Below are 16,673 nucleotides of genomic sequence, written 5' to 3'. Positions count from 1 at the left end.
ATGAAAACAGTTTTCTACAACCAAACGCACCCTTAATATCTCTATTTCATTTCGATTTTTTGGATCATAATGAGTAATGATACAAGGAAGGCATAACACCATGAGCAAAATATAAACTTCTTACAAATGGCTGTCAAATTCAAGCTACAAAAATCTGGTCTTAAGTGTACCATTCATGCAGATGGAGACATGCGGAATAGAATATGACTGATTCCAAGCATTACAAAGACAAGAATCGTTGGCAGGTGTAAATTCTATTAAATACCATCCCGGAAGATATGCAAAAGCAAAAAAAGAATTACTAAAATTTTACATAAATTCATATGGATATTTTATTGTTGTGAATTATGTTTAGAATGAGGCAACATTGTATACATGCCAAAGCATGAAGCTCCATTTAATTCTCATATATTTGGTAGAACAGCCAATTAACATAAGGATAAAGCTTGCTTTTATACATATGAAGTTGTAGATGATCTTGGATACATACATTGTTTGTGTCACATACATCAATACATTAAGCTAATTCAATGAAAAACTTTGTATTATTTTGTTGCAATCGATAGCATTGATAACCATAACAATAAAGTAATTGTCACATGAAATTTTTTTAATAAATAATACTAATAACATGTTAATGACAGTTAGAGAATATGCTTCTTACATCAGTTGTACACATAAATATCAATGATTTTGGTAGTGTAAAGCCCATGTAAGTTATCCAGATAACAGTCCTTCCAATTGCAGCATCAGGTTCGATTTCTTTTTTCAATTATTCTATTTAGAGTAAACTAAATTGTAAAAAATGAAGCAGGATACTGATCCAACAAAAAGATTCGATACAAGCATGGCGATCATACTTCATTTAAAAATATCATTTCTTAATGGAATGGATTGGCATACTATAAAATCACAAAGCCCTTGGAAACTAGTAGAAGGTAGAAACTTTTTGTTAATATGAAATCTTTACCTTTTATTCAAATATTTGAATATGTTTCATGATAATAACAAATGAAATGGATATTATTGAGTCCAAAATATTATTCTAACAATTACTTGGTATCATTTGATGTAAAATCTTTTTCTTAATATTATATTATAATAAGATATTATCTTAGGAATAATTTTTGTCATGTTAAGGAGCAATTTATGTATCATTATAGCAAAGATGAAGATGAACTTGCAGAATTCAGTGAATGTCTATTTTAACAGAAGTGGAAATTTGGACTATGCGTAACACATTTTGTTATTTATTTAGACAATAAATGTTATGTGTATATTTTTTTGGATATTGTTGACTATTGAATCTAAACAAATGTTCATTAATTAGTTTTAATAGCAATATTTTGTCCTTAATAACAATGTATTTTTTTCTGTTTGTTTTGGATTTTCATGTGTTCAGATGTTTGTGGACAGTACATGTGGATAGAGCCTGATTTGTTACTAAGGACTCCATGGTGGTGTTTGAGGCCCTAGGACTAGAAGTTAGTCAAAATTCCAAGAGTTCTTTTAATTACCTCGAAATTAATAACTATAACTAGGTTCTGCAACTGATGCTTGTAATTAAGGTTCCCTAAATCAAAAGTCCAATTTCAAGAGTTGCCACCTCATCCAAATACCAGCGACTTGCTTCCTTCCTATAATTCTTTGCATCATGTTTTACATTGAAAATTCATCCATTTATAGCATTGTACTTACATTTTTTTAAGGTATTAGCACAATATATATTAGCTAACGGTAACAAAATACATTATTACCCTCCTAGGGTAGTGCTTAGCACTGGCCTCAAACTTTTCTAATATATATATATATATATATATATATATATATATATATATATATATATATATATATATATATATATATATATATATATAGGCATGTGAACTACATACTCATCTAATCTTAAACTAACACGTGGACATTTGACAGTTAAGCTCATCAAATTAGCTTAGACTAAACTACGACCTAAGCACTTCGGACGACGTAGGGGTAAGCATAGGTAGGTACCCGCCATATTTGACTGGAACCGGGACCGGCGGTTCCTAGAAAGTTGGAACCGGAACCGGAACCGATGATACCGGTTCCTAAAATATTTGAACCGGAACCGCAACCGGCGGATAGCGGTTCCAAAAACGGGTACCCCGTTCGTTAGTTTTTTAGACTTTTAATATCTTAAAAAACATATATATTTTGCATACTTACAAAAAACAATTATCAATAAAATCAAACTAGTCATTCATTAAGCATTAAGAAGTAAGAATCGAACGATAACTATAGCATAACTCTAAAAAGCATGTGTGACCCATTTAGATAGAAAATTAATCATGCAGGCGTACTAACATTTTTTGTGTGCAGACATCAATTTGATGTTAAATTTCAAACTAATTACTTTGCATCACAGTAAGAATTACACAATATCAAATCAAACTATTCAATCAATTCTTACTGCTAGTCATTTATGATGGACTCTTGGTGATCTTTGATTCGTTCAGTTTCAGATGAAGAAATCAAACCCACTAAATTGCTTTGTACGGGTTGAATTGGATAAGACTTCATCGTATGGGTTCTTAGTGACCAGAGGGGGGGGGGGGGGGGGGGGGAGTTTAAATTATAATTAAGATATAAGTTGAAAATTAAATAAAAATGGTAATATAGTCTTTTTACGTTTGGTAGGGACCAAACACGCAACAAAATCATACTATACGGACGGTTTGAATTATTAAAAAAAAAAAAGAATGAGTTAGGGACTAAACGTGCTGACTATCCCAGACCACATGGACCATTCGTTTAGTTTACCCTAAAAAAAATAAAAGAAAAAGGGTAAGCAAAAAAAATACAAATAGTTGACTTGGTCAAAATCAAAAGCCTGGGTAATTTCACAAAATTGCAAAAATGGTCCTTGTGGTATGCATTTTTTTGGGGTTTTAGTCCAAACTATGACTTTTTTGGATTGGTAGTCATTTTGAGGTAGTTTGCTTGTGATTTTGGTCCTTCGGTAAACTGAAAAGACTAAATTGCCCTTATTATATTTATTTTCCATTTTTCTTTTATTTTCCTATAATTATTTATATGTATAAAATAAAAATAGGGGCCCATATTCTCTCTCTCTCTCTCTCTCTCTCGTAACTACACGTTGGTTGTTTTCATTTTCAGATCCACACATCAAGAACATTGCTATCTCATTATATTATCTTTACATCCAAGTCCAAATCCTAAATCGTAATACTCAAGTTCCTCGTCTTTAATCTAGCCCTAAACCAAATGCGATGGTATATTGTTGGACTACGCCAAGAATCAAAATCAATCATTGGAATCTGCTACAAATGATTCATGGGACTCTGGGTTTTCTAGCTAGTTTGTGTTGGGTTTTCTTGAGATCCGAAGTTCGTAAAGAGGAAGGAAGAAAAAGATACAAAAAACTCTAATGGAACCTATAAGAGGGCTTTTGTTTTTAGATCTTGCAAACAGATGGAGCTCTGAAAGTGTTACGATTCCAATATTTTAGTTTTTTTCTCCCCAAAATTTCATGGCCCATGGAAGAAGTGTTTCTAATCGAGAATCAAAACCCTAAAGTCAACTTACCGATGTAGAAGATGAAACAGCTTCAAAAATCGATTCACTTCCAAGCGTGGAAAGGGAGAAATCAGGAGAAACCGATTTATTACTAATTTTCTTTTCTTCAATTCTCGCATCTGGTTTTGGGTTGACTATAATAAATAAACTTTAGGTTACTAAAACTTTCACATATCTTCGTTTCCATGATCAGTACTTGGAACTTTCTAGTTTGTGGGAGGAGGAGAAATTAGGGGCGGTGATGATTAAGGAGTAAGGTGTTCATTTGACTATTGAATTTTCAGTTTGTCGTTGTCAATGAAGAAATGGTTTATTGGAAATGGCAGCAGCATTGTTTGATTAACATTTAGTAGAAGGAATCGAGCTGTTGAGTTGAGATAATCAAAATGGGTTTCAAAGAAGAAGGTGAATTTCATGGATTTTAGCTGATGAACTTATGAAGAACAATAGATTTTTTTGTGGAGAAAAAACAATTGACATATGAAGATATGTAGTGTTTAAACAATAAGATGGGTAGATGAAGATATGTGGCTCAGAATGAAAGACGAAGCTTGATCAAACGTTGATGAGGAGCCAATTTTGTCAGATTATTATTTCATTATAATCTGGGTTTTTTTTCATCTTGTTTGTAGGAGGGAGAGAGAGAGAGAGAGAGAGAGAGAGAGAGAGAGAGAATGTGGGCCCCAAATTAGTTAATAATTTTATTTTTCATTTAAATTAAATAGAAAAATCTTAAAAAAAATATATCACAAGGGCATAATAGTCTTTTGAGTTTACAGAGGGACCAAAAACGCAAAGAAACTAGATCAAAAGGACCACCAATCCAAAAAAGTCGTGGTTTGGACTAAAACCCCAAAAAAATGCATACCACAGGGACTATTTTTGCAGTTTTGTCTTCTCATTATCTGTGTCAATGTTTTAAAAACCGGTTTTTTCCCGGTTCAACCGGTTTAACCGGTTCGTGAATCAGTTTCTATATTTTTCATGTTTTTTTTCTATTTTCCTACACATACATACATATAGAAATTAGGAATTTGATGTTTATAAGTTCAAACATTAAAAATACACATAAAAATAAGTTGTAGATGAATCCAAATACATTAAAATAACACATAACCATAAATTTTAGTGTTTTACATCAATCCATATACGTCAAAAAGAAAATAAAGTATAATATCGAAACGAAATACAGTTTTTGATGAATACAAAAACATCAAATGAATTTATAACTTTTAACATATTTTTATATTTAGATAATGTCACACCCCAAAACCGGAACGGCGGAAACGTTCTGGGGTGGATGACGTCATGTCAAGTATCACAACACATGCATTATAGTAATCAAAGTACAACAAAACATTGCATTAATAGTAATAGTTCTACATGGTTTACATTACAATATATCAAAGTAATATAGGCAAATGTAATAAGTACAACATGGTACTAAGCTATCTTCATCATCAGCTCCAGGGATGTACTTGTCTAATGCTAACCTGAGAATATAAGTTATTTGAAAAGCGAGTATCAACATTTTTACAAATGCTGGTGAGTTCATAAGCATTTAGTGACTTTTTATTCAAATAACTTTATAATGTAGTAGTTTAAGAATTTACAGTGTATTAGAGTTCTTTCCAGAAAATCCTATATTTTCTTTAAATAAAGCAGTCTTCTACCAAGACTGGACGGAGTTAGTGTGGTAAAAAGTAGTTTTCCCTTAATCGCTGTCATTATCAAAATACTGAATTTGATTATTAAAGAAAGCAAGAGAAGTCAGGGAAATAACATAGGCCTCAGCAGTGAGGACTGTTGACTAAGGCAAAGGAATCATAGACTCCAGGAGAGTATCGAACGAACGACACACCTGGTTCCGTCTAACAAATAAAGACACAGACCTCAGAAGGTACCAAATGAAAGATACAACTGGTAAGGTCTAAAACAGTGAATACAAACCGCAGACAGTATCAAATGAAAGATACATCTTGCAAGGTCAAAACAGAGAATACAGACCGCAAACAGTATCAAATGAAAGATACATCTCGCAAGGTCAAAACAGTGAATACAGACCGCAGACAGTATCAAATGAAAGATACATCTTGCAAGGTCAAAACAGAGAATACAGACCGCAGACAGTATCAAATGAAAGATACATCTTGTAAGGTCAAACAGTGTGACTCTGGAAATGAGTTACCAGCATACAGTGTAAATTGCCGGTGAAATACCGTTACCTTAAGACCATGAATTATAAGGTAACCCGGGATACTCGTAACCATACTAACCGACACTAGAGTACCAGACGCCCTACGAGCGTCTTGAGAATATGACATTTGTCACCCCTTGGCTTGGTAGGCCGTGGACTGTAGCTAGCAGTCAGGGTGCGGGGGTGTCAATCCCATATAGATCTATACACACAATGTCCGTTCTCCCTACAGGAGACTCTGGTTACCAACTAGACGACGGAGAAGGCCGTGTCCTGAAGATGCATCCCAAATAGTGGGTAGAGACTTCCAAATAGTGGGTTTCTAATGTAAGTGCTGAACTAGAGGTAGAGACTCATAACTGAACTGACTGAAGTAAACCCATATGTCTATGCTTGTGTATATAATATATAACTAATGAATCAAACGACCTTCGGATGGACATCCGATCCCACCAGACCACATCTCAACGAAGAAAAGGAAATAGGACGGACAAACCTTCCTAAGTCCTTCAATCATTACTTATATGCATCTAGACAAGCACAGACATACATCTAACTACGCTTGAGTGTGTAACAAGTGGATTTATATCGTGAAGTATAAGTGTACAGTGTGGAATAACCGAATCGTGAAGTATAAGCGTGCCAAAAGTAAGTGTATCGCGAAGTAGAAACGACAACAAGTGAAGTAGGAGCGTATCGAGTTTAAGTGAAGTAGAAGCGATATCAAGTATAAGTGAAGTAGAAGCGTATCACTAAGTAAGAGTGTGAACAAGTATAAGCGTCCAACAGGTATAAGTGTATCACAAAGTGGAAACGTTATGAAGTATAAGTGTACCACGAAGTAGAAGCGACAACTGGTGAAGTAAGAGCGTCTATCAGGTATAAGTGACTACCAGTATAAGTGAAATAGAGGCAATAACAGGTATAAGCGCTTCAAGAAGTGAAAGCGTTACCAAGTAGGAGTATAAAATAAGTAAAAGCGAAGCAGCAGTAACTAACAAGTAAAAGTATACGTCGTGAAAGAGAACTTCGATGAAAGCCTTGGAAAAACCTTTATACTCAGGAAAAATCACATTTGGTAAGATGAGTTTGAAAACCTTTAGAAATCTTTGGAGCATTTACAAACCAGTTTAAAATGTATTTAGATAAAACAGTATAAATAAGAGTTTTGAATAAGTGAAAACCTTTTTGAAAGCCTTGAATGCATGTTGTCATGTTGAAATTGAGATTGGGGCAGTAAAATGCATCTTTGTATCATGTCTAAAAGCACCAAAGATCAGAGAAGCATGTATATGCGATTGATCAAGTTTAGTAATTTCATAAGTTGACTTTCTGCTATGGTCAACAATTTGGTATGGAATGAAATTTTGAGAAAGGAAAATGCGTATTGATGCAAATGTCGAAAGTTTGTCCCAAAATGTGAAATATCAATATCTTTCTCATCAAAGAAACCGAATACATGCCATCTGGATCCAGGCTTAAAACTGCTCTTTTATTTACAACAGACCTCAAAACCCCAAACTCCTCTTCATCAGGCATCTAATGATTATTTAGGAAATCGGAACTGATTCTAGTCCAGAACGTCACTTAGGTTCGTTTAGTTAATTTAATAATTTTTATGTGAGTACTAAAATCAGTGTCACCTAAAATCACTAACTGGTAATCGGGAATGAAAAAATATCAGAGAAACAAGTCTCGACATAGAGCCACTACCACAATCACACCAATCTAACTTCATGCAAGGAAATCCTTTGCTGCAAAAATAGGTGTTCAGCCGACGACTTCAGACTCTAATAAGCTATAACTGAACTACAATGACCAAGGCAAATCTGTAGGGAAGAGCCATGGTTGCTATTAATAATCTCTGGGATTTTCAATAGATATCAGAAAAAAAAATGACTACAACACCTCACCCATAAAAAAAAAACCACCATCATCTTAATCATAAGAAGGCTTAAAGATAAAACCTATAATTTGATATGAATTAAACCAGATGCATTAGCCACGCATTTCAAAGTCATGACTCTTCTATGAGATTAACATTCTCACATTCATGCGGGAAATACCACCCTCTGATTGCAGAAAACAATATTTTCTCATGTTCACCTCCATTATCAATATCATATGCCTCGTAATGTGACCAAGGGTCAGCCCACAGCTCTGGTTTAACAGCAGCACTATAATTCTCCTCACTTAGAAAGAAACCACATTCGTCTCTTGTATCTTCAAAATGCACCCATTCCATTTCACCAAAATCTAGTTTAAAAACATTGAACTTTTCTGCGTATACTGAGCTTCCCATCAAATAAAGGTTTTCACCGCAACTTACAAGCTGCGGAAAAAGTATTTCCGGATCGTCCGGAAGATTCTTAGTTTCGAGCAACGTCACTTTGGGCTCAGGATTGAGTCTGAATTCACATAAATTAAAATTATTCGTGTCTATGGTATATATCTTCCCCTTAAAAAGATGTAAATCCCTACAAAATTCGAGGTCGAAAGAGGAGACATGATTCCATGTTCCCTCATCCTCTATAGAAAACCATATTTGACTATGGGCTAACACAACAAACACCGATTTAGAGATTGAAGGTGAAAAGACTAGGACAGATCTGGAATCATAATCAGTCTTCCAAGGGATAGGAGGGAAAATAAGTTCATGTCTAGTGATTGGATTCACAAGCCAGTATTCCTTGGTAGTCCACCTGAACAATATCAAGTAACAAGAAGTTAATCTTTGATAGTGCCAGTCAGCAGAATGGGGAATTATGGTTTTAAACTTTCTTCCTTCATGGTCATCTACGCGGAATTTCTTATTCTTATTAAGATCACCACAGATACGTGTCAGCATCGGTGGTTTGGATGCCATAAAACTTTTCCTGTTACGGAGTGCTACGGATCTCCATGACTTGCAGACACCACTAAAAGCAACAAAATCAATGACCCCAAGTTGCATCATAACTAATAAAAGCACATCATCGTTGAGGTATGACCAAGGTCCCACATCATCTGTCTTGATAGTCATACTGCTAGATGCAACATCATCATTCTGGTTTCTAGTCACTCTCCTTGTCATATCCATTTCTACATTAGCAAAAGACAAAATAAATATTGATGGTAAAATACAAATTGCACTTAATCATACAACACTTGTAAACAGCAAAAGAGAAAACAAGCAGAAAATCAACAGGATTCGCAAATGAAAACAAGCACAAAATATCTATAGCATATGCAATCTAATTACCAGTTCAACAGAGATGAATGCTCTTAAAAAAGAAAAAGGCAGATCAGCCACATGGTAAAATTGTTCCTTTATTTATCTCTCCTTACGCTAATGATTTTTCCTGTCTTGAAGCAAAAACACCAAATTCCAACAAACCCTAGATAATCCAAACGCTTGAATGATACACTATATCAATTATCCAACTATCATAAGACATCAGAAAAAATCAACAAAAAGACCAAATAATTAGATAATCAAAACATTTCAAGTAACATGGATACTTATCACAACAAACGAAACTCAAATTAGCAAACAGTTCAAAATGCATTTCATGAAACACATAAAGATAACCAAATTGTCTAAACTAACCTGAGTGACGTTTCTGACCAATTGAACTCCGATTTGCTAAAGAGTCAAATGCGTGGCAAAGGCCAAAGGGGAGTACCGAATGAACCGCACGAATGCTTTGGGGGTTGTGTGCTATGGGTTTTTTTGTCTGCGAATTTTGTCCTCGTTATATTAAATTGAAGAGTAAATTACATATTTATTTATTTATAATATAAAGGGGAGGAGAACATGTAAACATGACGTGGAAAGGGGAGGTTTAGTGCGATGCCAGCGAAAGCTCAAGAGAATACGACAGGACTGATAATATAACAGTTAAAGTTTACATTTGCGAAAAAGCCTAATATTTTTCTTTTTGGTTGGCTATGGCTATAACTTTTGACTAGAGTTATCATTTTTCTCATTTAATCAGTTTTATTAACTATTTTATCTTTCTTCTATGTTTAAAGTCCAAATTCATAATTTGCAAAAAAATTAGACAATATGGCATTTTAACTTTATTTTTCTTCTTTTATATATTTTATTTATTTTTGTTTTTCAACTTTATTTTTTGTTCTTTATTTATTTTCAATATATATATATATATATATATATATATATATATATATATATATATATATATATATAATATGTTAGATTATTGTGTTCTAACTATCTATTGTATGTATGTAAGATTGATTCTATACCAATCATTTTAGTTATTTTAACAAATTAATTAATGTATATAATATGTTGCAGATATAATGACTATTAATTAAATCATCAGCATTTAATATGTATTAATTATTTTATTAAAATAATTAAAATGATCGGTTCAGAATCAATCGTACATGCACACAATAAAGAGAGAGAGAGAGAGAGAGAGAGAGAGAGAGAATGGTTATTTGGGAAACTAAAAAACCCTAAAAATCACAAAAATGCATAAAAAAATACAAAGACATCACGAAACTTTTTTTTGAATTTTTTTATTAAAAAATCGCAGCATGTTTACAATTTCGCTTTTCGAAAAATTATTTCAGTGATTTTGACCTAAAAGTTGCGATTTTTTGATAAAAAAAGTTCAAAAAAAAAGTCTTGTGATCTATAAGTATTTTTTTATGCGTTTTAATGATTTTTAGGGTTTTTTGTTTTCCATTGAACCTAAACATATATATATATATATATATATATATATATATATATATATATATATATTATAATGCTCGTAGACTAGGGCTACTCAATTTAAGGACAATGAGCGTCAAAAATGACTTTTGATGGAAGATTATTTGGAAAGAGTAATCTTAAACTAAGTTGTAGTATATGTTACAAGCATTCCGTACATATAAAGAACGCCAAAATCCGAGTTATAACGAAGAAGTTATGACCTGTCAAAGTTTCGCGACATAACTGGAACGACACAGCGCAACGTAAATAGTGAATTTACGATAGAGCGATAATTAGCCTTAGTGATCCAAAAAAAAGTCGTAGAAAACGTTAAATTGAGAGCTTACATAAAAAGAACGTCTAAATCTAACTTCGTATGAGGAAGTTTGATTTTTCTAAGTTTCAACTTAGCGATATGCAGCCCAAAGTTCGTATTTAAGACCGAGTGATTTCTAGCCGAAACAATCTAAACGAGAATCGAAGATCTCATCGATAGTAGTGCAACAGATGAAAGACAGACGAAAACGGACATCAGATGAAGAAGTTATGAATTTCTAACAGAGTTTTCCTATCCCGGCCTACTAAGAATAATATAAAAAAAATAAATTCAAAATTAGCCGACGTAGTCTAAACGAGAGTTGTAGAGCGTAATCTCACCTACGCGTGCATATAAAGAACGTCGAAAACGGAGCTCATATACGAAAGATATGAATTTCTGAAGTTCGGGGCTCGAACTCCGACACTATGCAGAGTTCACGACGTGAACACACAGGGTCTGGGCGTCTTCCAGAACAAGTGGACTAATGAAGAATGCAATGACCTATGCCTGACCAAACTCACGACGTGAATTTTTTAGATTCACGGCGTGAATTCAGTATTTCAACCCTATAACTAGAAATCGAAGGGCATCTGATTTTGGTTGTTATTTTCTTACTCCCACTCTCTATAGTCATCTTGAAGCACCCCCGAAGCCCCGATATCATCCCCGATACCCGAAGCGAGTCCCGAAGCTCCGAAGATCTCGAGAAGAAAAGAGTTTCAAGTAGATGCTCTGCCCGCGAGAAGCTTGGTGTGTGAAGATATCCCGGTTACATCAAAAGAATAGTATTTGAAGAGCCGTAGTGTTGTCCGAGCATCGTCTAATCAAGTGAGTGTGTATTTACTTTCTCCTAACACATAGATATGAAGTATTTGCTATAAAATATGTGCTATGTGTTTATATATTGTTTGTTTATTTGAGATGAGTGTTGAATGAATGATTTATATAGGTTTTAAATGATTTAAACCGTATATATATATATATATATATATATATATATATATATATATATATATATATATATATATATCTTATATCTACAAATATGTTGGGTAGAACATGGGTAGATGAAATGGTTGGTGTGTAAGGACGTGAAATCATGATAGGTCTCGATGTTTAAGATGATATAGTCATCCAAGACAATGACCTCAGACTATTCTAAATAGTCCATTGGAACGTTAATAGGCTCGTAACTGTAAGTGCTTTCGAACTCCGTGTTCATTAGGTGATTGTGTTCACTAGGTGCTTTCGAACTCCATGTTCATTAGGTGATTGTGTTCACTAGGTGCTTTCGAACTTTGTGTTCATTAGGTGATTGTGTTCACCAGGTGCTTTTGGACTCTGTTCATTAGGAGATCGTATTCATAATGTAATTTTTAGACTTTGTGTTCATTAGGTGTTTTTGGAACTAGGTTTTCATTTCGTATTTTTGAACTGAGTGTTTACTAGACTTTTTAAACTACGTGTTCACCAAATGTAATTTAAGAGCCTTGGCAGTAATGGGCTTCGTGCCAATTCCCTAGGTCAATTTTTAGAAATGAATGAATGAAGGATAAGTGGTTCTTAGGGTAAATCCTTAAGGAGTAAAAGAGATAATGGGGATGAGTAATTAGGATGATTGTTTGATGACATAATATAATAATTGTATTATTGTGGGTTGAAACCCTATGTACTCACTAGGCTCCTAAGCTTGACCCACTCAGTTTTCTTTGTATCACAGGTATCGATACGAAGACATATTCCACTGAGAGATTAAAGGAGATGTAACTCATTAGTGAAAATAAATGTAAGTTCTGTTTATGCGTATGTGTCTGTATTGACCAGGACATCCCAAATGTTTTAAAATGAATACAATACATTTATTCGGAAATGCTTTGATAAAGTATTTATCATGCTTTCTGGGAGCAAATTCCGCAACACTTTTAATCAAATGATTACTCTGATTTTTATAAAACAAAGCTTAAACAAATCGGTCTTTTCTGGCCGTGAATTTGGGGATGTTATATATATATATATATATATATATATATATATATGGAAAAATGAATATGTGGTTGTTAGGTAACTAATCTTGGGTATAGAACTCTTTAAAACGACATCGTTTTGTGAACAATCACGCTTCTTTATTCTAGTTACTTAGAATTATTCTAAATGTTTCCATGTTTATGTGATACAAAGACATTGATACACTTCCTTTATTCTCTCTCACTCTGATTTCTCTAATTATTGTTTCCTCTTTGGGGAAAAGAGTTAAAAATTGTGCGACCTGGTATATACCAAGCCGTCTTCTCCATTATTCCTTGTCTCGTATTGTTTTATTTTTACTCCTTGATCACAACCCTTATATTCCTTGATCAATAAGCACAACCCCAGTCACTCGTTTGACAAACCCATTATAAAGTTATCGATTTATTTTTTATGTAATCGTAGGTTTCTTACATCAACATTATCTTGTATTTAATGTGGATTTGAAGTTTTGATTTGCCGTAATTTTTAGGTGTGTACCACTCTCACAACTCAAAATTTTAAACCTAGCCTAAACCCTAGCCTAGCACGAGTGAATCTACATTGCACTCCTTGTTGCTTTGTGTCCTTTTTAGCCTTTAGGGATTGTTTATAAAGTAATAACTAAGCTTGGATTGAAACCTAAGTTAATTTAGGTTAGTATAAATGTTACCCGCCCCGAACGTTTCCGCCATTGTTTTCTGACGGTTCGGGGGTGTGACAGATCCCCTCTATGCTAGGCTGAGGTGGGTGACACTGTAACAGCCTAATTTTTACGTTCAAAAATTTCAATTTTAAAATCAATACTTTGAAAAGCATTTGTAAATAAACATTGTCTGATCAAAACATTCCACAATCATATATCTTGTTTGAAAAACCAAAATGCGAAATCAACTGAATATCAGAGTACAAATCCCAGAACAATCTCGTAAGGTGGAAAATAGTGTATGTGTATGATGTATCGCTACCGCGCCAGCTCCTTACCCTTTGAAGAAGAGGTACCTGAAACCAAACTGAAAATTGTAAGCACAAATCTTAGTGATTTGCCCCAACATACCACATACCATACAATCATGTAACATACAGGACAATCATATAACATACCATACTTGTCAGGCATTTCTGGAATGCACGGCCTACCTGGTACGGCCATTTTGGGGTGCCGACCTACCCGTGCGGCCATTCTGGGGTGCCGACCACCCTTCGGTCCTAACAACCGAAACTTGGGGACTATTTCACCCTTACCACCACTACTATCATATATCATAACATAACATACTATCAAATATATCTGGGGTGTCTGACTACCCTTCGGTCCTAACAACCGAATTCGGGGACTGTTCCCCTCCTACTACCCCTAACATATATCTCAGATCGTGCTAGCATATAATCATGACATCACATACTGTCAGACGTATCTGGGGTGTCTGACTAACCTTCGGTCCTAACAACCGAACTCTACTACGGTAACACATCAAGCTAGCATATAACATATCAGGTAGTGGCAAAACTAGATGATATCACAAAGACAATCATCTAACACACAACTCCTACTGGTGGGCTGGCATTGTGGCCATAGACACACCGCTACTGGAAGGTAACTCACCTCGAAGTAGCTGCTGATCTGTGCGGGAACTGTCTGTCTGTTGCTGCTGTTCCGGAAATCCTCCAGCTGCAATTCCCACGAAACACTCAATCAAACACTGCTAACTGCCCTTAGGGTAAAACGACCATTTTACCCCTAACCAAGTCAAAAGTCAAAGTCAAGGTCAACTTCCAGTTGAATCGACTTTCCGAGTTGGCTCGCCAACTCATCGAGTCTCTGTCCATTCGATTGTCCTTACTCCCGTCCCTGCTCATCGAGTTAGGCATTAACTCAACGAGTTCTACTTTCATACATATATCTAATAGTCCTTCATTCGACTCATCGAGTTGTATGAACAACTCCTCGAGTTCATCTTCATCCGATGAACACTCTGGTCTATGACTCGCCGAGTTTTATGAACAACTCGTCGAGTCTGTTCTTGAGGCAAGAAGATTGCCTTGGACTCGCCGAGTCAAGGCATTGACTCGCCGAGTACCTCCATTACTGAGTCTGGCTTCCGACTCATTAAGTCTTCTTATAGCTCACTGATTCCACTCAACATAACTCAAAAAGGGGGAAAATCGGGGACTCGCGACTCGACTCGCAAGTCCGAAGAACGACTCGCCGAGTCGCATGCATGCAATCACTATATATTCAATTCTGCTTGAACCCAATTCATTCCATCTGTAGATCTAGGTTCTTAGGGCTCTATTAACACGTAAAGTTTTCAACTTTACGTGTAGATAAACACCAATGACGAATTTAAGGCTCAAAACACACTAAAAGAGTAGATCTAGGGCTTTCATGCAATATAGCTCCATAAAGGCAGTAGATTTGGGCCCTTGAAGCTCAAACCTAGATAGATTCAAAGGCCATTCCACTCAATATGATCTCAATATTACAATTAAGCTAGGAAATGGGTAAAGATGGCTTAAATGGGGTTTTCTAAAAGAAAATCATCATGGCAACAAAAAAGATCCGAATTATACCTTAATGGACTCTGGATTGAGTTCTACATCCTTGCTCTTCTCCTTCTCCTTGGTCCTTCCTTCCTTCTCTTCTTCAAACTTCAAGGAAAAGCACACAAACACTCATATCACAAAGGAGAGGGTTAGGGTTTGTCAAAGGGTGCTCTGAGAGTGAAGGGGGCGAGACATGGGCGCATAAGGGGGTTTAAATATGGTGCAAACCCTTGAAGTTAGGGTTTCATCCAGACAGGCGGACTCGCTGAGTCCAGGATATGGACTCGTCGAGTCGCCACCTCAAACGTGCTCGATATCGCGCCTCTACTCGGCGAGTCAGGCCTGCAACTCGCCGAGTTTTAGCTAAAAAAATGCAAAAATACTTATATTAAAATACAAACCAGGAAACAGGTGCTACAAATCTCCCCCACCTATTTTAGACTTCGTCCTCGAAGTCTGCCACTCGCTCCTAGAAAAGCTTGGGGTAGTGATCCCTCATATCTTCTACCGGTTCCCAAGTCCACTCCGAACCCTTCCAGTGCTGCCATTGCACCTTTACTAGCTCCACCCTCTTGTTCCTCAGATCCTTCGACTTCCGGTCGAGGATTGCTACTGGCCACTCGAAGTAATTCAAGCTGTCATCAACCTGAGTATCCTCCAAAGGCACCACCTCTGAGTCGTCCACTAGGAATTTCTGCAGCTGCGAGACTTGGAATGTGTTCTGGATTTGACTGAGTTCAGCTGGCAGATCTAGCCAGTATGCTACCTTGCCCACCCGGGCCAGAACCCTGAAGGGTCCAATGTACCTGGGGCCCAACTTGCCTCGCTTCCTGAATCGGATGACGCCCTTCCAAGGTGACACCTTCAGGAGAACCATATCTCCAACCTAGAACTCCAGGTCTGATCGGCGCTTGTCGGCATAGTTTTTTTGCCGACTCCGAGCAGTCTGAAGCCTACTCCGAACCTGCTGAATCCTCTCGGTCGTCTTGAGCACCACTTCGGTGCTCCCCATGAGCCTCTGGCCAACTTCTCCCCAACATATCGGGGTCCTGCACCTTCTCCCGTACAACATCTCAAAAGGAGGATGGTCAATGCTCGCGTGGTAGCTGTTGTTGTATGAGAACTCAGCCAAAGGAAGATAAGTATCCCAGCTACCACCAAATTCTAACACACACGCCCGCAACATATCTTCCAGAGTCTGGATGGTCTGCTCGCTCTGACCATCTGTCTACAGGTGAAAAGCGGTGCTAAAATGCAGACGAGTACCTAGCTCGTCATGGAACTTCTTCCAAAACCTGGAAGTAAACCGTACGTCTCTA

At 36.0% G+C, this 16,673-nt stretch overlaps 1 protein-coding gene across 3 annotated transcripts; it reads right to left on the bottom strand.

Moving 5' to 3' along the window:
- Window positions 1-7,502: 7,502 nt before the first annotated feature.
- On the bottom strand, window positions 7,503-9,520 carry LOC111888928 (uncharacterized). Of its 3 annotated transcripts, none has more exons than XM_042899082.2 (3): window positions 9,363-9,518; window positions 9,015-9,196; window positions 7,503-8,854 (listed from the first exon to the last, which is right to left on the bottom strand). In XM_042899082.2, exon 3 carries the CDS (start codon window positions 8,850-8,852, stop codon window positions 7,791-7,793), a length of 1,062 nt encoding a protein of 353 aa, XP_042755016.1. In that variant the 5' UTR covers window positions 8,853-8,854; window positions 9,015-9,196; window positions 9,363-9,518; the 3' UTR covers window positions 7,503-7,790. The 3 variants fall into 3 exon arrangements, with proteins under 3 accessions (XP_042755016.1, XP_042755017.1, XP_023740834.1); XM_042899083.1 differs by having other exon boundaries at window positions 9,015-9,179; window positions 9,363-9,509; XM_023885066.2 differs by lacking the exon at window positions 9,015-9,196 and having other exon boundaries at window positions 9,363-9,520.
- Window positions 9,521-16,673: the final 7,153 nt, after the last annotated feature.

This window comes from Lactuca sativa, chromosome 2, assembly GCF_002870075.4.
Source record: "Lactuca sativa cultivar Salinas chromosome 2, Lsat_Salinas_v11, whole genome shotgun sequence".
Lineage (NCBI taxonomy): Eukaryota > Viridiplantae > Streptophyta > Magnoliopsida > Asterales > Asteraceae > Lactuca > Lactuca sativa.
Note: the sequence above shows the minus strand (reverse complement) of the source record. Positions and strands in the feature narration are given on the sequence as shown.